The sequence below is a fragment of the Mus pahari genome, chromosome 4 (genome assembly GCF_900095145.1).
Source record: "Mus pahari chromosome 4, PAHARI_EIJ_v1.1, whole genome shotgun sequence".
In the NCBI taxonomy this organism is placed as follows: Eukaryota; Metazoa; Chordata; class Mammalia; order Rodentia; family Muridae; genus Mus; species Mus pahari.
In genome coordinates this window covers 67825661-67847971 of record NC_034593.1, presented here as the reverse complement: position 1 = coordinate 67847971, position 22311 = coordinate 67825661, and the positions used below count along the sequence as shown (strand labels likewise).

The window sequence follows — 22311 nt, the reverse complement described above, 5'->3', positions numbered from 1 at the left end:
CTCTTTATGAAATTGTTTGTCATGTCAAGCTTCAAAAGGCCTTTTAAACAGTACATCTTTTTGCTAACAGAACAAATATAATTGTTACATGGAGTAGATAATTTATGTTTTGTGAAAAACATTTTTTTGCTTATTTGATATGATAAAAATAGTTAATAATATGAAGCTTTCTAGTCAACGTAAATATATAAAGGGAAACAAAGAATTTATGGATCAAGGCTATACTTAAATCTAATAAACATCTGCATATATATTAAAATTTAAGAGTACAGTAGTAAAATTTTCAAATTAAATATTGACTGATGAAAAAACTGAAATGGCAATTATCTGAAGTGAAAAGGATTACTTTGAATTGCAATGTTTATTAAGATGTTTGAGGAGAGAAATGAAATCTCAGACAGACCTCAGGAAATTGTGACATCAGCCGGAGGAAGTGAGACATTCAAGCCAGTCACCATGCAGTGATTACTTTATACTTTCATAGGCACAAATTCATGTACAAATTCCTATATCTTATGAGAAATCAACAGAGAAAGTGATAAAAGACCATGCAAGTCTTTTTTTACATTTAGTAAAAAGTGTTAAAGGAGGACAAAATGTATCAATCTGACGAAATCATAAAGGCTTATATGTATATTGTAAAATGTTATCCATTGACCATAATGCCAGAAAACGGTATAATATTGATTGTGTAACATCTGTAGAACTGATATTGGTCTATTTCTCTATAAGATTAATTTCTGTAGCCATCTATTTGATCACAATTAAAAATGCTATCTGGATAAAACAATAAAGAAGTTTGCTGATATATAGTTCAATAAAGTATTCTAAACACATGAGAATTAATTACATGAGTGTAACTATAGATTCTCATAATTCTATTAGTTATACAAAGCTATTGTTTGAAATTAAAAGATGTCATTGTAACTATTTTGACTTGAGCTGCAATTCAAGTAAAATACAGAAGAAATAATCACAAACTTTAGTTTTAGTGATGAAAAAAATCTGAGATGTCTCCACCAATAACAGCAAAGCAAACCCAGGAAACAAGGTAGATACATTATTAGTTTAAATGGATGAAGTGAAATTTATTTTTAGATCACAGGTATTAACAAGTGCACATGCAAATTGCAAAGGGTGCTTAAATTCTAATTAAGCTATCTTGGGAATGTCCTCATGTTAAATCTTTAAGCTCAAATCAGCATCATTACCACATTAACCTCCTTTTGACTCTCTTGTTACACAAGTATCATTACATTAATTAGTCTTTATGCTGCTCTTAAAGTGTTGGCCACTTCGTGATTATTTTGGAGCTTTCTCATTACTTCTAAACACAGCAATAATCTACACATGGAATATTCCTGTGGAGTGCTACATACTAGCTAGCATAGTGAATTATATCATACCAATTTAAATATAAATCTCTAATTATAATCAGATTATAGTTTTATGAACAAATGTGATAATAAAATATCTAATTAAAACTCAGTACCTTTGCTTGCCCCTGTTAAAAATAATTCTGGCAAAAAAAACAACAATAAAAACAAAACAAAACAAAACAAAAACAAAAACAAAATAAAACACAAGTATAAGTAATCAAAGTGAGACTAAGGTAATTATACCTATGAATGAATTGCCTGATTTTAGTAAGAAGACTATGCATATTTCTCTGACATATTTGGAATTCAGTACTTATTTTTTCCAAAGTACTCAAAAAAAAGGAATCACATTAGTCTGCTATAGGAAGAGAGGATACAATCAGCTCATGATTTTTTTCATCTGCTTTGCTTTCCTTAGAAATGACATTGGTGCAGTTGGAATAGGTACTGTGTGAATAGGTCTGTGAGCAGAGATGCCTATAAGTCTCAGAGCAGCACCATCCATAATCCAGATAACATTTGTCATTGTTATGACTGTATTACTGCATTTGCCCTCTGTTAGTCATTAAATTAAAAACAGGGAAAAAAGAGAATTGTGCTATTTTGTGTTCTTCACACACAATGTACGAAACTTTGATAAACTGGTTAGTACTTTCTCATTAACTTACAAGACCACATTGGTTTTGGGTAGAAATAATATAGACTTGGTACAACAAACATAAACATCATAATTAAAGCTGGGTTGCCACATAGCAATGGGACGCTGCTTAAGAGGCATGGCACATGCCACTATAGCCTGGAAGAGCCAGCAATATAATAAAGCATTGCAAGTCTCTTCACTACTGCCTACCTTAGAACTGCTGCTAATAACTCGCTGCATTATGGTTTGTGTTTTGTAGCTCTTGGGGAAACTGGGTTTTAAAAGGAGAAAAGAAAAAAAAAACACAAAACCCCATCCTATTTATAGATATATATGGGGAAAAAAGATATCGAATGGTATCTTAAAAGAAATAATTGAATTCACCCATATTAAAAATAACAGAACACTGGATCTTTCCAACTCAAAACTGAATAATGACAGCATATACAAAAGGTAACCTGCTTCCTAAGATCTGAATCTTTTAGACAGCTCTGCCTACATGAACACAAATATTGTATGTGATGATCAGTGACCAAATCTACATTTTGTTCACCCAAAGAAAATGTACCTTTCTAAAATTAATGAAAAAAAAACTTCCAACCAAAACCCATGGATACCAAAGAAAAATTCCTCATACCCAAGATACAGTCCCTAAATACCAGAATTTTATGGAGATAAATGTGAAAGTCATCAGCTATAATGTGTTCCTGGGGACAAATAATATCCACAACTTTTAAGCCATTAAATGTACTCAGCTTAAAGTGTTTGATTAAGAAATAACTTCATGAACCCACTAAAACCTTGAAAGCTAAATCAGCAATGAAAATTTGTTGCTTCATTGTCTCTAAGAATGTCTAAGAATTAAAATTGCTAAAGATGTCAAGATTAGAGAATGAAGATACAAAGAAAGAATAAAATGCATAGTAGCTCCCAAATTAATAAGAAGATGATTTTAAGAAAAACAAAACACAACCAGATATAAATGAAAAGTATGAGCTCTGAATTTGCCCTGACCAACATATACACACTAGGGATGACTCATAAAGATATCATTTGAACTTGATAAAGTGTTTTAGTAGTCTAATTGGTAAAAGTATGCGTAAGACCCCAAAATGTGTCAAGAAAGAAGAACCAGAAACCTCAAGGTACATATGCAGTGGGATCTCTGAAAGTAGCTGGGAAGCAAGAGGGAAAGAAAAAAAGAGAAAGAGAGACATAAAAATAGAGACCGAGAAAGCGAGAATGTATTTCTAGAAAGACTAATCTATAAATAATATTTAATTATATTTAATATTTAATATTTTTCTTTATCTAACTAAATTAGATATGCTATTATTGATATAAGTAGTAGTAGACAAATGTGATCAGCTTAATAATTCTTTAACTTTTAATCAATTTAGTAGAATGAATATTTCTTTTAAAAGTAATAAGATAGGGAGGGAACATGTACTGTTGCATGTCTGTCAGGTGTGCAGTATGCTAGAAGGTGGTAGTGTTTTGGATATAGCAAGTTGGTTGAAATTAATCACAGGAAATGGAGATGAGGGTTAAGTGGTACATAATTTTTAAATTGTGTTGCTAAATTTCAAAGAGACAGTAACGTTTTTTTTTAAAAAAAAAAGAATTTGGATTTAGATCTCCTAGATATCTGCCAAATTATCTATTAGGTCAAGAGAATGGCCAAATGAAGAGACTGGATGATATCATGGTGGAGAAAGGCATGAGCATCAATGGCATTAGGATAGACCATTCCTTCCTTGAGGAGGCTTTTACCTGATGGATGCCAAGGATGAAAATGGGTATGCATGTTCACAGCTTTCTAGGGAGTCCCACACACTTACCTTCAATCTGACAAACAATGCTATCAGAAATATGTAGTCAGGGTTACACAAAAATATTAACAAAAATAGGTGAAGAGATTTCAAAGAAGAGAGAAAGGATAAAGGTGCTTGTCCTCAGGTCTGATGACCTGAACCCAAATGAAAGGAGAGATGCAACTGACACCAATTGTCCTCTGATTTCCCTATATGGACAGTAGCATTCACAAACTAAATAAATAAGAATAATCAATATATTACTTTAATAGTTTGGCTATTTCAAAGATTCATGCCAAGCATTTACATAAATTATAGATAAAATTGTACAAAAAATATAAAAAGAACAGTCTAAAATTCTCTCAAAATTTCTGAAGTTATTTCAAAGTGACATTGATGGCTGGGATTGTATTAAGTTCTCCTCCATACATAAGGGCACAAGGCTAGGGAATCTATGGAGCTGAGACTCTGAGGTTAGGAACAGCCAAGATAAAATATACAAAAAAGTAATCTGGGGAACAGAATAACCAGATTCTGTTTGAGAGTAGGTTACAAAGTGGTTTACAAAGAAAAGCTTCTGGGCGGGAAGAGTCAAATCACCAAGGACCAGGTGGAAATATTTGCTTCAACTGTGAGTGCTTTTGGCAGGAAGATGTAATATTTTACTGTCTCTTACTGTGACATATCCCATAGGACAACAGAAAGAGACACAAGTCCAATGCTGTCTGAGTTAGGAAAAAAAGCATCAAAAATAGGGAAGAATAAAATTTTTTATGAAGTTCCTTCCAAGAAAGATTTAAAAGGTGGCTAATCTGCCTTTAAAGATGGATCTCCCCTGGGAGAAAAAAAAATGGGAGAACAAATGGAAAATGAGCAGTATAAGCAGCGGAAAGACATAACAGAATATGCAACAGAATAAAAACAAATCAAAGCATAGAACATTTGTAACTCAAGACAAGACTACATCAAGAGCGGTCAGTGGGGTGCAAGCTTGCAATAATCCCTTCTAAAGCATTAATCACAGTTTTGGATTCAAAAATCATCCAAAGTATGTGTGCCAAATGAGTTTCTACAGAGATTGCTGGGATTGCTGTGCACCCAACTTGACAAGCATATGGAATTCTATTGTAGCATTAGATCTCAAACCTCCTGCTCCCAGGGAGACAATGTGGGGATCTTAAGTGTCACCTTACAAGTAGTCTTTGTCATTCCTCCCTCAAGAAAGCTGGTGAATACAATGTTCTTAAGGAAACATCAGGCCACATGTACATTGCACATATTCCCTTTTCTACTTTAAACTCAGCCTGCTACCCTTCTCAAAGACCATGTGGTAGAACATGGTGATTGGTACTCCTGACAAGAGGGCAGGATTGTTCCTGATCATCCTAAGGCTTCACTATAAAATCTTCCCAGCTTCCGTTCCCCTGGCTATTTTATTGTGTTATGAGTAGAAGTCCCCAAGGCCTTCCTTGGGAAACTCATTTGGAAACTGTTGCAAAAATATGCTTGCCCCCACCGAGGCTCCCCTGGACTAGACCATGCACCAAAGAGCATATGTAGCTGCATATGTAGCAGAGGATGGCCTTGCTGAACATCAGTAGGAAGAGAGAATCTTGGGCCTGAGGGGGTTCAATGCCCCAGTATAGGGAAATGCCAGGACTGGAGGGTAGGAGTGGGTGGATGGGGGGGCAGCATCATAGAGGCAGGGGGAGGGAGGATGGGATAGGTAGTTTCTGAAGGGGAGACCTGGAAAGGGGATAACAATTGAAATGTAAATAAAGAGAATATCCAATAAAATAAAACCTATAAAAGTAAAATGCTTCCCTCACATCACACACATTTTCTATAATTAGGGAAAATGCAATGTGAGACATTCAAAGCTTGCTTTTATTTGTACACTTTACCTGATGGAAAGGTGATAAGTAGTTTACCAAATCTGGAATTTCAACAAGTACTGTTATTGTGCTGTGTGGTGCTGTCATGTCTGGTCGACGCTTAAACTAGAAACCCTCTACCAACCCGTGAGTCAACTGCAGTACAAATGAAAAACAAAGCTAAAAAGGCAATGTATCATTAGACAAACAAAACAAAACAAAAAGAGCAAAATGCATCATGTAACATCCAAATGCTGAGGAATAAGATTGAATAGTAGTTTAATAACATGAATGCCAGATAACCAGTTTGGTTAAAGAAACCCCGTAAGGCAATGTCTAAATGAAACCTAAGCCCCTGTGCCACTAAAATCAGAAAGAAGACAATGTTGTACACTTTTTCCATAACTAGTCAATATAATACTTGAAACCTTTGATAGAGCAATAAGACAATAGAGGACATGATCAGAGTGCAAACATCAAAAAAGGATGTCAAAATACCTTTATTTGCTGATGAAATGATAGTGTATATGTGACCTTAAAAATTCCACCAGTAAACTCTTAATGCTGATAAACACTTCAACAAAGCAATTAGATATAAAATAAACTCACAAAAATCACTAGATTTGCCTATATACAAATGAGAAAAAGAATGATAAAGAATCAGAAATTTAACACATTCCAAATAGCCCCAAATAATATAAAATATCTTGGGGTAACCTTAACAAAGGAAGTTAAAGACTTGTATGATAAAAACTTTCAGACAATGAAGAAAGAAAATGAAGAGAATGTCAGAAAATGGTAAGATTTTCCATGTTCATATACTGTTAGGATTAATGTAGTAAAAGTGACCATCCTACAAAAGGCAATCTACAGATTCAATGCAGTCCTCATCAAAATTCTAACACAATTCTTCACAGAACTTGAAAGGACAATTTTCAGCCTCATATGGAAACATGAAAAAACAAAAATAAAACAAAACAAAACTAAACTAAAAAAAAAAAGAAAAAAAAAAACAAGATAGCTAAACAATCCCAAATAACAAAATAACTGCCAGAGGTACTATCATCCTCAAATTCAGGATGTACTACAGAGTTAAAGTAATAAAAATTGCAAAGTATTTCTACAAAGACACATACTTTAATAGAACTGAATTGAAGACCTGGATTAAAAACCCATATCCTATGGGCTCCTAAATTTTGATAAAGAGACCAGAAATACACACTAGATAAAAGAAATCATCTTTAACATGAGTACTGGTTAATCTGGATTGATGTATATAAAAGAATCCAAATAGATTCATATTTATCACCTAGCACAAAAATTATGGATCAAAGATCTCTACATCAAACAGGATATACTTAATCTGTTAGAGGAGAATGTGTAGAATAATCTTGAACTAATTGGCACAGGAATAGCCATTAGCACAAGCACTAAGATCAACAATTAATAAATCAAACCTCCTAAAACTTAAAAGGCAAGGATCCTGTTATTCACACGAAATATAAGGCTACAAATTGGAACAGGTGTTTGTTTATTTGTTTACCATTTATATATCCTACAGAAGACTAATATACAAAATATATAGGCAACTCAATAAACTAGATACCAAGACAAAAAAAAAAAACAATTTTTAAAGATGGGTACAGATCTATACTAGCAGTTCTCAAAACAGAAAACTTGAATGGCTGAAAAACCCTCAAAGAAATGGTCAAAATTCTTAGCAATTAAGGAAATGCTAATCGTAAAACTTTGAGATTTTTATCTCACACTCATCAGAAAAACAAGTTATAGTTCATGTTGAGAATAAAATGGAATAAAGGAAACAATCATACATTGCTTGTAGGATTGCAAAATAATACAGCTACTGTGGAAATCAGCATGGCAGTCTCGCAACAAGATGGGATTCGATTTACCTCAAGATCAAGCTATACAACTCTTGACATTATACCTAAATGATGTGAAATCTACCACAGAGATACTTATCAACTATGTTCACTGTTCCTTTATTTATAAAGATCAGAAATGGTATTCTATGTAGATATCCTGTAACGGATGAATGAATAAAGAGAGTATGGTCCATTTACACAGTAGAATATTACTATGCTATTGAAAAGAATGAAATAATGAAATTTGCTGGTAAACTGATGGAATTAGAAAAAAATCATCCTTATATGAGTCTACTCAGAGAAATGAATATAATATGAGTTTACTTGTATGTAGATATAATCTTTTAAGTCAATGATATTCATCTACAATCTCTACAACCACAGAAGTTAGCTATAGAGGGGGAAATTAGGGGTGGGAGGGGTCAAATATATCTCTGTAGGAAAGGGAAATAGAAGGAATGAGTAGATGATGGATGGAATAATGTGATCAAATGAGAAGGGAAGTAATGAATGAGGGATTAATTTGGCAATAGACAGCTAAAATTGAGCTCTATTTGAGGGGTAATATGGAAATCTCATACTGTAGAAGTATATATGAAAGTGGTATAAATGAAATTGGCAAATAATAGGGAACTTGAGGACCTAATTGAAATCTCTTGTCATCAAATGAAGCTTTCAGTACCAGGAAGGGGTTGTATTTATTTGAGTTCTTGGTCCTATGAAAATTCCCTAAGAATGTAGACTATAACTCAGAAGAAGAATACAGCTTGCCTTCTCTAAACTGTTGACAAGGCCCCATTGCTGAAGACAACACTTATATAAATCATTAAACATAGAGAAGCTGAGCTTGTGGCTACATAGACTCTTCAGCCCTCCTGAGTATTGTTCATGGTACCAAAGTTTCTCTACATGAAACCACAAGAGAAGAGGAAATACCAACTTAGCCTCACACCCTTTCATCTAAAATAACGTCCTGACTACAAGGTATACTAGTGCAATTGTGGCGGCAAGGTTTTTGGAGTAACCAAATCAAAATCAGGTTATGACTGAAAGCTTACTCCATGAGAGCAAACCTGTTCCTGACACTGGAGAAACCAAGAACCTGCAACTAGACATCCCAGAGACCTAAGGGAACACCAAATACTACTGTTAAGCTAAAAGAACATAGCAGCAAAATGCCTTCAAAGGACATTCTGGTCTACTCATAAGTCAAGGCCTTGCTCGGCTATCATAGGAGAAGCATTCTCCTGCATCAAACGGGAATGAATACAGAGACTCACATCCAGAAAATATGTATAGAGTAAGAGACATTGGAACACTTATCCCATAATGAGCTATCTCCATCAGATCCCTCCTATCAGAGCTCAGGGAACCCTGACATAGTCTATTGTTCAATGCTTGCTAACAGGAAGTTATTAACTGTAACAACATTTAAAGATGTATAGTAGCTATAGAAATTTCTATATTTTGTCATAGGCAAATATAACTATCACTGTCATGTGTATAAATGTGTGTGTGTGCTTGTGTGTGTGAGAGAAACAGTGAGAGAGAGATTAGCATGCATAAAAAAATACATTCCTGAACTTAAATATAGCTAACATTATCAATAAAAGTCATTTCTGTAAACTTTCTTTATATTTTTAATTTGTATTTTTAGAATTTGCCATAGTTTTTACATCTATCATTCTCTCCACAGACTTTTCAAGTTCTTATGTTCTCTTTTTTTAATTGAAAATAGATTCTGTTTTTAGTTCTGTGAACTCTATCTTGGGTATTCTGTACTTTTTTTTCCCCTTTAGTTAATATCCACTTATTAGTGAGTACATACCATGCACATCCTTTTGGGTCTGAGTTACCTCACTAAGGATATTTTCTACTTCCATCTATTTGCCTGCAAAATTCAGGATGTCCTTATTCTTAATAGCTGAGTAGTATTCCACTGTGTACAGTAACCACATTTTCTGTATCCATTCTTCTGTCATGGGACATCTAAGTGGTTTCCAGCTTCTGGCTATCACAAATAAGGCTGCTATGAACATATTGGAACACGTGCCTCTGAGGCATGGTGGGGCAGGTAGCTTCTTTCTTCCAACTTTCTGAATCTTAGAGCTTGCAGAAATATTTTACTTTTCTCTGAACTTTGGTAATATTGACCAAGGTTTACTCTTAAACGGAGGTCTCTGTGATGCTAATGGAACAGCAGTAAGTTTAGCTCCACAGTGCACAGAGCAAACACATCTTGGCTCTTTTGTTGTTGTTGTTGTTGTTGTTGTTGTTTTGTTATTTATTTATTTATTTATTTATTTATTTATTTATTTATTTATATTTTATGATTTTTAAGTGGAAGCACATTCTATCACTTTCTCCCCTCCCCCTCCCTGGTAGCCTCCTTCCAACAGCTCCTGTGCCCATTCCTCCTCCTATTCTCTAGCTACTATCTCTTTTTTTAAAAACATCATTATATTCATTGACATTTTAAATGATATCCCCTTCCTGGTTTCCCCTCCTTATTCCCCCCATTCTTATCTCCTCTTCCCCTCCCCTTTGTCTCTATGAGGGTGCTCCACCACCCACTCACCCACTCTTGCCTCACTGCTCTAGCATCCCCCTATGCTAGGGCATCAAGCCTCCATAGGACTAAGGGCCTCCCCTCTCAGAGATGCCATTTAAGGCCAAATGGGATTAAATATTACAATCCTTAAAACGTATTTCTGGTAGAAGTTTGTGGACCCTGATGGCTGAATTCAATCACTCAGTATTTTTTTATACTATGATTCTTTTCCTCCCAAAGGCTAGAAGTAGGAAACGAATTTAAAATACTTGAGCTACTGAATTTCTTAGGAACCCTGTGCTAGCTTGTGTTTTGTCAATCTGACACAAGCTAGAGTCAATTAGGAAAAGGGAACTTCAGAAAATTGGAAAATGCCCCTGGATCCACAGAGAAGCCTATGGAACAATTTTTGATTAATGTTTAATGTTGAAAATCCCTGCTCTCTGTGGGTAATACCAACCCTGGGCAGGGCAGCCCTGATTATTAAACAACAACACAACAACTAAACAATAACAACCAACCACACCAAACCTAACCTAACAAACAAGCAACCATAACACGCTAAAGCCATGGGGAGCATTTAGTAAACAGAATTCCTCCATGGTTTCTGTTTGAGTTCCTGCCTTCTAGTGCCTGACTTGAGTTCTTGTATTGACATCCACGAGTGGCTATTTATTACATCGAAGTTTAAAATGAAATAAATTCTTTCCTCCTTGAGTTGATTTGGCTCCTGGTAGTCTATCATCATAGTTATTGAATCCCTAAATAGTACAAAAGTTTAGTGGGTCATATGCCATCTATTTTATACTTTAAACTGTTTATTATTAGCAGAATATCCAAGATACTTGGAGAAATCTTTTGAAGCCCAAATGGCATATCTTTTTCCTCGGTACCTTATTCTATTAGCATATGCCAGTGATAGTGGGTGACTTCAATACTCTACTCTCAACAAAGACAGCTCATCTAGGCAAAGCCTAAACAGAGAAACTGTGGATTTAATTTCTATTACGTCCTATAATAAATGGACCTAGCAAATGTTTATAGAACATTTCATACAAACATCAAGGTATATAGCTTCTTCTCAGAAGCGCATGAAACATTCTGTAAAACTGCCTACATACTTCTACACAGCTTATAACTTGAAGGATACAATACTATTGAAAAACTACTGGATTCTGACCACAATATATTAAAACTGGATATCAACAAAAAAAAAAAAAAAAGAAGAAGAAAGAAAGAAAGAAACAACAAAAGTATAAAATCTCATGAAACGTGAACAACTTATTTGTGACTAAAAACTAGATCAAGATACACAATGGACTCAGCTATTAAGAACGAGAATATCATGAGTTCTGCAGGCAAATGGGTGGAACTAGAAAATATCATCCTGAGTGAGGTAACTCAGACCTAAAAGGATATGCATGGTATATACTCACTAAGTACAGAAGTCCCAGGATACAATCAACAGAACTCAAGAAGGCTATCAAGCCAAGGGACCTAAGTAAGGATGCCTCAATCCCACTTGGGAGGGAGAATAAAGCCAACACAGGAAGGGAGAGAGGAAGGGAATGACCTGGGTAGGAAAGGCAACAGGAAGGGGAAAAGTGGAACATGATCAGATATGGCTGCGAGCAACACGACTGAAACCCTGAGGGCCAGCAGAAAGAACAAAGCAGGCAACCTCAGGAGGTAAGAGGTGTGGGGACACTCTAGAATGTACCAGAGACCTGAGAGGTGAGAGACTCTTAGGACTCAAAGGGAGAGACCTTAGATGAAATGCCCTACAGTGGAGAGAGAGAACTTGTAGAGTCTACCTCCAGTAAAACACAGGGCACCAAGTGAAGGAATGGGGTTGCCATCCTACAGTCAAAACCTATGACCCCGAGTTACTCCTGTCTGAAAGAACTGCAGAGACAAAATGGAGATAAGCCTGAGTAAAAGGAGATCCAGTAACAGGCCCAAACTGAGATCCAGCTCAGGAGAAGGTCCCAAGGCCTGACACTATTACTGGTGCTAAGGTGTGCTTACAAAGAGGGGCCTATCATGACTACCCTCTGAAAGGCTCAAACAGATATTTACATCCAACCAATGGAGAGAAGTTGGTAACCCCTGTGGTCGAATTAGGGAAAAGCTGGAAAAAGCCAAGGAGGAGTGTGACCCAATAGGAAGACCAGAAGTTTCAACTAACCTGGAACCCTGGGATCTCTTAGACACTGAGCCACCAACCAGGCAGCATACAACAGTTGATATGAGGCCCCAACACATATATAGCAGAGGATTGCCAGGTCTGGACTCAGTCAGAGAAGAAGCACCTATACCTCGAGAGACCTGGGGCCCCAGGGAGTACCAGGAGGGGGATAAAGTATGAGCTCAAAAAAAGGATTAAAGAATAAAAATAAAAATAAATTAAATACCATACAAACTCAAGAGAAAACTTCTGCAAATGATAAATATTATGGGAAATGACTTTCACAATTACTTTAAAATTACACCCACATTGTATTATGTAATATGTAACATATTATTATCAATATTATATATTAATATAATATAAATATTACATATGCTATATACATGTTATATAAGTGTATGGTGTGTGTGAGTGTATGTAACCTAACAAGTAAGCAAGACTTGTATTTTAAGAGCATTAAAATATTTAAGAAAGAAATTGAAAGAGATGTTAGTAAAAGGAAAGATTTCTCATGCTAATGAATTTGTAGGATTAATATTGTGAAATGTCCATTCTACCAAAATCCTTCAACAGACTCTGCACAATTGCTATCAAAATGCCACCTAAGTTATTCACATAAATTGAAAGGACCATTTTCAGCATTATATGAAATCACAAAATGTTCAGGATAGTTAAAAATTTCTAAATAATAAAACTTCAGAAAGTATCATTGCTCTCAATTTGAAGTTGTACTGTCAAATTATACTAGTAAAAACAGGATGCTATGGCAAAAAAACAGATAGGTTGATCAATGGAATCAGATGTGAGTCCAGACGCAAGTCCCCACACCAGCTGACACCTGATTTTTGACAAAGAATTTACTAATACACATTGGAGAAACAAGAGCGTGTTTAACAAATGGTGCTGGTTTAACATGTTGGCTATATTTAGAAAATGCAAATAAATTCATACTTACAAAGTGTAGAGGCACTGTGAAAACAAATGAGATACTTCCTCAGAATGCTGCAAACAGATCTACCTCAAGATCCAGTTACACTCTTCCTAGGCATGAGAACTCTGCTTGCTGCTACGTAGATACATGCGCATTCATGTTCATTGTTTGCAATCCTTAATAGCCAGCCAGAAATTAAAATAGCCTAGATATGCATCAACAAATGGATGCATAAAGAAAATGTGAGACCCTTATACAATGAAATATTTATCAAGAGAGAGGGGGAGAGAGAGAGAGTTGTGAGTTTAGGGAGTGTATGATCTTCGCATAAGAATGAATGGAGCTGAAGAAAGCAAAGAAAGATAAAAATAAAAGAAAACCATTGTGAGTGAGGTAAAGCACCCAAAAGACAGAGAGAGACTATATTTGCTTAGCTGTGGATTTTTGTTTGTAAGTCTTTCATAAACAGGCTGCAATCTATATGATCAGATGTTTGCTGTATAGAAAGGGAATAATATGGAGGAATCTTACCAGGAAGGTAAAATAAAATATAATGTTATGGGGAAATAGGAAGACTGGAACCTGTGTATTAAACAGGGACAGGGGGAGAAGAGGATATAAGAGAGGCAATGCAGGAAGGACAACTAATAAGAATGACCATTTGATAGATTAAGTGGAAACCTCTGACTGTAGAAACTTCATAAAAACATATACAATTAGGAAAGAAAACTAAATGCATTCACCAAATAGTGGAGAAGATAATGCCCTAAATATAATTCTTTTGCCACCAGATGAAATTTCTAGTACCAGGAGCGTGATGTATTTCTATTTTAGGTGCTTGCCAATGGAGTGACACAGAAAGTACCAAGATATTTCCAAGGATACTGATTGCTTTCCACAATGGTGATGCTGTATTGCTGAAGGACACTTACGTACTTTATTAGCATGAAGAAGTTGATCTGGCACCTAAATAGAACCTTAACCCCTATTTAATAGTGTTAATGTACCTGGAAGTTATTCTTCACTCTACTGGAGGAGACAGGTGACCACCGATCCAGTTACAAAAGCTATGATCAACAAAGATGACCCGTCTGTATCATAAGCTGGTTGATACATAAACATACACAATGTAGAAGTCAGCAACCATTATCTGATTGAATTTCAGACATACTCTATGAGATGGAATACAGGTGGCTAAAAACCTGAGACTACATATGCCTAGGGAAAAAGCAAAATTATAAATACTATGGTTCTGCTAAGGGAACGTAGCAATAAACAACTCCTAATGGCATAGATAGTATCAGTATCTTGCCATAGATCATAGATCAGTATCTTGCTCAGCCATCATCAGAAGCTTTTCTGATGGCAACAAATACAGAGACCCACAAGTGCACTATACCAGAAAGTAAGAAACGTTGGATCATTCAGTTCTATGGGTGATATCATTACAGCCTGGCCTTTGGTTCTCAGAGGACAATGGGAAAGAAAAGTCTGAAATATTGTAAGAGCTAGAGTGATGGATGATACCAACAAAATTGGCTTTTACAGATATTGTGTGAGTGATATAGAAATGAACTCCTAGGGACGGTAGCAGCATGATCTGGACCTGCACAGGTTCAAGCCAGAAGGTGTCCTTGCACTGAGCAGAAGAATTGGAAACATTCTTTCATATCTAACCAAAAGACTACCACTAATTGACAACTACTTGCAAAGGAAAAAATAATACCTATTCTCTAGTGGAATTTCATAAGGTATATAAAACACACTAGAAGGCAGGCACTATGTCCACTAGCAGATGACCAGCAGGAAACAAATTCAGTGGTGCTTTTGTAGATTCTCATATTGCTTGATTTCATCATCCCTTATCTTACTACAATTTTGATTTTGTATTATAGTCTCTGATTTTGCATTGCTATATTAGTTTGGTTTGGTTGTTCCTGTGTACACCTGTGTATGTACACACACATGTGTATACATGTGTGCTGTGTGTTCTCTGTGTGCTCACTGTTGGTATGTTTGAGGATGTTCATGAGTATGTTCTTGTGTATGTGTGTTTCTTGTCATGCTTAATGTTGTTTTTTAAGTCCTGTGTTTGTTTGTTTTCCTGTTTGTTTTCTAAACACACAGAGAGAAATAATATATGGATTGGATGAATGGAGATCTCAAGGATCTAATGAGACTAAGTCATGGTCAGAATATATTTTATGAATTTTACATTTAAATGTAAAAGCAATAAATAGTTTAAAGCTCAAAATAAGTAAATAGTTGGCCACCTGGATCAGTTAAGATGAAATGCCTAGTAAAATAAATAAGCATATACATATATATATTACATATACATACATACAAACATACATACAAACATACATACATACATACATACATACATACATACATACGTAGGAGTAATAGAGAAGTAGTTCACTTAATTAAGCAATCTTTTAAAAGTGTGATAAAATACCATGAAGAGAATGAACTTATGGAAGAAAGAGTTTATTTTGTTTCTGTGTTTGAATGTATTTGTGGGTGTGCATGCCTGAGGCAAGGTTCTAAAATTGCTAAGCCTTTCCCTACTTCATATATCAAGTACCGTTACTCACTCACACACATAACATACAAACATACACAAAGTACATTGGTGGTTTAACACACATACTCATATAAAAAGTGTTTTAAAAATGGTTCAAATCGAAGCTTAAGTACTCAGATCTAGCACTTATGTTGTACTTTGCCTTCCTGCTTTTTGTTTCAGCATAAGGTTTTGATTATATCAACCACAATCTACTCAGAAAAGCTGGTATCAGGAACTCAAAGTGATTTAAATATAATCACATAAATAGAAGGCTGGTATTGCATCCAGTTTGATACTGATTTGAGGGTTTATATACTTAGGAATGGGGAAGCAGAATGCCACAGAAATGATAACTGTTTGTTTTGAATTTCTTGCAATTACTTCATAAGGTTAACGTGGATGGGGGATGGGGCTTCATGTCAGAGGTCTCCTTTTTTTAACTCTTTCAATCATATTCTACTTTCAGAAAAAAAAAAGCCCTACATCAAAGAACAAACACTTCATTCACAAGAGAGGATAAAACAGGGAACAAGCATGGTGCCTGGGCTTGAGTCCTACAAGATAGAAACCCAAAGTTTGGCTCAGGTTCTTGAATTTTTCACCTGCCGCTCAATGACTTTCTGACAGTAGATGACTTTCTGAATAAACCTGTGTCAGAGGGGAACAAGGAGGAGGAACCCCTGAATGGCAGCCATGCACCGTGGCTCTCATGACCTGAACTCCCACGTGTCACAAGCTCCCTGCAGCACAGTCTCCAGCTTGTCTGGGAAAACCACGCATTCCAAATAACTGATGAAGACTGGGGATTTCTATTTTTTCATATCTTAAAATAAAGTTCTGATGAAGATGGAATATGAACTAGGCTTGTTAAGGAAGGAGCAAGTGGCTAGAGTGAAAGAAGGAGGGCTGAGATTGACAGGAAGTGGTGTTAGGAGACAAAAATTAACTGCTTGCAATAGAGTGAAGTAGAACATATTTATGCTTTAATTCCACCAACAGTAAGGAATTTCCCAGAGCTAGACTGGTCCGTTAGCTTGAAGTCAATTACTGGTAAAAGGGAAATGTGGACAGGCCTTGCTATGTCAGTTACACCAGGCCTAATATAGAGAGACTGTAAGCACCCACAGCATGGAGCCAACTGGAAAAATGGCTCAGGGGTTGGTCCTGTTCAAAGCACCTGAAACTCAGTGTATGCCACTGCTTTATCCTCTTCACAGATTCCCTTGGAGACTGACTTCAAACTAGAGCCAGTGTGAGTCTCCTGCTGGGTTTTCCCCAGAAGCCACAGGCTGTACCTAATACTATTGAGTGTCCAAGACCATCAGACTACCCATGTTTTCCAGCACTGTTGTTATTAATGTCTTTTTACAAGTGAGTCCTACGCTAGCTAGCTTCAAATTCCCATATAGCTGAGGAAGAGTTGAATTTCAGACTCTCCTGCCTTCATCTGTGAGTTCTGGTATTGTGCATTGGGACTGAGCACCAGGCTTCAAGCTTGCTGCATAAGCACTTTAGCAACAGAGCTAAACACCTAGCCCCACTTGCCAGGATTTTAGAGCATTTTCTTGATCACATTCCTGGACATGTGTTTCCTTACACTCACTGTTTCGATGGCTTCATTCTCTTCCTTGACATTTCAGATCCAAGGCTCAAGTCTGACTCCTCATACTATCTATACCCATTCTTAAGTTATTTAATCAAGCTTGTGCTTGATTTGATTCAAATGTTAAATTAAGTACCTAAATACACAGCGAGGCCTGACATCACACATTTAGCTTTTGCATCAATAATTATGCAGTCTCTTTGTTTTCTCTTTTTTTTTCCATAGCACTATTTACCTACCCTTCCCCTCACATCTCTAAGACTTGTGTTTTCAGTCCCTCTTTTACTTAGATGTGATTTGTCAGTGATAGTGGAAAATTAAGCACGTTCCAAACATGACCCGTTTTTAATGACACTGAACAGCTGACACTACATGTTAGGGCACAAGTACTTATTTCCAAGTGACTACATTGGCTTTGCTGGACATCAGTGGGAGGAGTGGCCCTTGGTCCTGTGGGGATTCGATGCCCCAGTGTAGGGAAATGCCAAGGTGGGAAGACAGGAGAGAGTGGGTGAGTGGTGAAGTATCCTCATAAAGGCAGGGGGAGGGAAGAGGGGGGGAGGGTATAGGGAGGGGGCAAAGGGGAGACCTGCAAAGGGGATAACATTTGAAATGTAAATAAAGAAAATAGCCAATAAAAACTTAAAATACGCTATTCTCTACACCAAACACTTTCATAGTTTTCCAGGACACGTGGATAGGAAACCCCAGTGTGGATGTAAATCCACAAGACCCTAGGGTAGTCTTCCATACTCATAGCCTCATGTTTCTGTTATAAATGCAGGCTTGCATGTCAGTCACACTGTCTACCTGCTCAAAGCAGTCTCTGCTTGGTCACAGAGTAGATAAATACTACATATGCTAAAGTATGGAACTTAGTACTAATAACACAAGATACACAGCATCTTATGTCAACTCAAGTTAAATCTGTGCTAAATAAAATTTTTATATTTGTATTTTGATTAACATTCCAAACCACTAAAACTATGCCATAAATAATAATACACATAAATAATACTGTGGTAAAAAAGAAAACAAAACAACAACAACAACAACAAAAAACCTCTAAGATAATGCTCCATGTTTCCTAGGCTAGGCTCATTTTGTAGTTAAGGATGGACATCAACTCCCAATCTTTTTTCCTCTACAACACAGGTATTGGAGTTACAACAGACACAACGGCTCAAAAATAAGTAGATTTCTGCCAGGCGGTGGTGGCACACACCTTTAATCCCAGCACGTGGGAGGCAAAGGCAGGTGGATTTCTGAGTTCAAGGCCAGCCTGGTCTACAAAGTAAGTTTCAAGACAGCCAGGGCTATACAGAAAAACCCTGTCTCAAAAAAAACAAAAACAAAACATAGAAGATTTCTTTAATGTTAGTAGTATTAATAAAACAGCTGTTATGATTTAAATTTCTAAATTACTAATGTTATGGGTTCCTAAAACTTATGTTTGCCTGATGATTGATACTTTCAACTAAAACTGATAATTTTCCCTCCTATGCTTTAAGATGTTACTTTGGAATAGTTTATGATGACTAAATTGTTGTCAATTTATAGTGTCAATCAGTTGGGGTCTTAAAAGTAAATGATAGTATACTAACAGTATGTACAAAATCAAAAATTTGTACCTTGCTAAAATTAAGGTACTGTCCAATCCACTGTGATATCGTTAGCTTGGCAAAACTGGTGACAGTAAAACCATGTGTCTTACCATTCACTTGGAAGATGTGTGTCTGACGGACATTTTCATAGCCATCTGCATAGCATGTATAATTTCCCATGTGAACTGTGGTAACCTTGGTGATATACAAGGACCCATCATCGCCAAAGTCCTACAAAATCGAAATAAATCACAGAGTTGGTTAATTGAGAAGTCACTTATGTTCAGGAGCAAAATAAGTATATTAAAGATTTTTAAAGAATCTAAACTGTCAATGTAAACTCAACAGATGCTGAACTTATCTTACCATTTATTTAATAAAAGTGAACTTTCACTGATAAGTATTCCTTGTTAATTTGAAACATATAAATTAAAAGATTGTTAATATAATTTAATTTATATTTTGAATTTTAGATGAATAAAGCTTTCAGTGATAAATATAAATATTCCATGTTAATTTGAAATATATAAATTAATAGTTTTCTAGTATCATTTTTCTCTGATTTTAGATGAATATATCTCTAATAAGAATTTGTCTTATAATTATAAATAAATTGCTAATTACGTCTTTGGACTTATAATTATCCACTATTTTATATCATCTAGAAATATAATAAAGTTATTAAATCAGTGTGTTCTCAATGAAAGTAATTATAGCCACATTCCACAATAGGATATTTTATTTTATTTCAGTTTGTTTGAGGGACAATAGAGATTAAATCATATCCTTGCTTATGCTAACCATGAACATTAACACAGTCAAACACTCAGACAGAATTTAACTTTAAAGGCCATAATATACTGGGCACTGGGCATTTGAATAAATATCCCTACTACTTGATATTTGGGAGAACAAATGCATAGCCATTTCTGGGCAAATGTATTAAAGACTCACATCTGTTTATCACAACTTAATCCTTAACCTTAGAAATGCAGGGTATAAACCAGAAAGTCTCCTCTCAATAAATCAATGTATGTGGCAGAAAACAATTGTCAAATCTGGTTTTTATTTCTTTGGAAAGCCTGCTCTTATAATCTGCCGACTCTTTACTAAAACATAACTGCTGATCTTGGGGAAAATGCCTGCTTGTTGGCATATTTGACTTCACTTACTTCTCTCGCCTTCACATTTCAATGAAAACCTTTGAGTCAACAGCCTGCACTGTACTCCTTGTTAGCCTCACCATCTTCACAGATTGGAGGAGGATCTCTGGGGCATCAGTCTACAGTCATGACAATAATGTGTTTTCATGACTGTGCTTCAATTAAACAGATCACAGGGGTCTCTCTGTATAACGGTTCTAGCCCATAGTCCTTTTGAAGAAAACAAATCAAAGGATCTTTTTAACCATTGAATTTTCTTAAACACAGACACTAGTTTGAGATATCAGTAGTCTGAAAAACTAATTTAAAAGCTATCCTGGAGAAAGGGTCAGCCCCATACCAATGGACACTTGGGTTTTCACAAAATAGTCAGAATTACGCACTGGATAAAAGAAGGCATCTTCAATGAATGGGGCATGTCAAAGTTGATGGATATGTGTTAAAGAGTGCAACTAGATCCATATGTATCACATTGCACAAAACACAACTCCAAGTGGATCAATGGCATCAATACAGAATCTAATAAAAGAGAAACTGTGTAAGATTAGCCTTGACACCATTGCCAGAGGCTTTCTGAATAGAACACTGGTAGCATAGATTCTAAGGACAAAAATTAACAAATTGGATCTCATTTGAGCTTTTTAGACTTCTCTTTACTCCTCCTTGAACTGCAGGAAGAGAACAGACTCCTCTCTCAGTCTCCAGGAGCCTCTACATCCTGTCTGTGTTGATCCCTTTAAAGTTAAAGGGTGGCAAATAGCAGTGAGCCAGGAGCAGTGAGAACAATCTTCCCTAGTTTCATTGACTCAAAGTCTTCTCCCCGTAGTTTTCTTGTATACAAGTTTACAAGAACACTTAATGGTTTCAGCAACCGTTTAATAAGACAATTTTCATGGGGAGATGAAACCTATATCTGCGTGTACTCTAAGTGGGAATTCATGCTCAGTCCCCATGATTCAGCCAAAGTCCAGTGACTTTCAGTACACTTCTACCTATGGCCAATGATGAACAGCATTGGGCTATTTTTGTGTCTTGCTGTACCTTAATATTCCACCCTATAAGGTTCTAGAAATGAATTGAATTTCAATTTGTTTTGTTAAATCCTTTACACAGTGCTAATATTGTAGATAGCCCAGAAAATTTACCATAAAATAAAACTCAAGTAAATATTTTATTAAAGACTTAAAAAACAAATCAATAAAAAATAAATTGGACCCCACAAAACTGAAATTCTTCTGCATGGCAAAGGATGCCATTATTAATATAAAGTGGAATGATACACAAAAAACTATCTACCAATTACACATCTCATTGAGGGTGAATATCTAAAATATATATAACTAAAAAGATGGACATTTAAGAAATCAAATAACCTGAGAAATGTTGGTTATAGAAGTAAGCATAAAGTTCATTAAAATAAAACATACATGTCTGGGAAACATTAAAAAAATATATATCTTAATAATCACCAAGATGCAAATAAAACTACTTTGATACTTCATCTTACACCAGTCAAAATGCTAAGATTCATTGTTTTGGGGTTTTTGTTTTTGTTTTTTTGGGGTTTTTTGTTGTTGTTGTTGCTGTTTTTAATCTGACTGCTCATAAATTGGGTAAAACTTCTGCACTGCTCTTTCTTCAGGAAGCAGTCAATAATGCTACTGCAAGGTCCAGCATATACCTCTAAAGTACTTTACATACATCTAAAGAGATATTCTTTCATCCACGATCCTTGATACTCTACTCATGACAGCTAAAAATTGAAAACAACCTCTATGTCTATAAAAAAGTGAATGAATACAGAAAAGCAAACCATTCTGAATGGTTAACCCAGACCCAAAAACACAAGTGTAGTAAGTGTACTCTTATATGTGGACATTTGTTTTTAAACATTTGATAAGCAGGCCATAATCCATCTCACCAAAGAATTTGGTATAAATTACTAGTGTGAAGGGTATGATCTTCCAAGAAAGAGGAAATTGATTATATAATTATGGAGAGATGGGATAGACTAGAATCAGAAGGTTAAAGATCCAGTAGACAGCCATGTGTGGTGGCGCACGCCTTTAATCCCAGCACCCGGGAGGCAGAGGCAGGTGGATT

At 35.8% G+C, this 22311-nt stretch overlaps 1 protein-coding gene across 1 annotated transcript in view; it reads right to left on the bottom strand.

Annotated features, from left to right (window-relative positions):
* Positions 1-22311, bottom strand: part of Fstl5 (follistatin like 5) — a 592626-nt gene that overhangs the window by 148607 nt on the left and 421708 nt on the right. The window contains exon 8 of the mRNA XM_021196212.1: positions 19156-19276. Coding sequence (XP_021051871.1) covers positions 19156-19276 — 121 coding nt within the window. The remainder of the gene's footprint in view (positions 1-19155; positions 19277-22311) is intronic.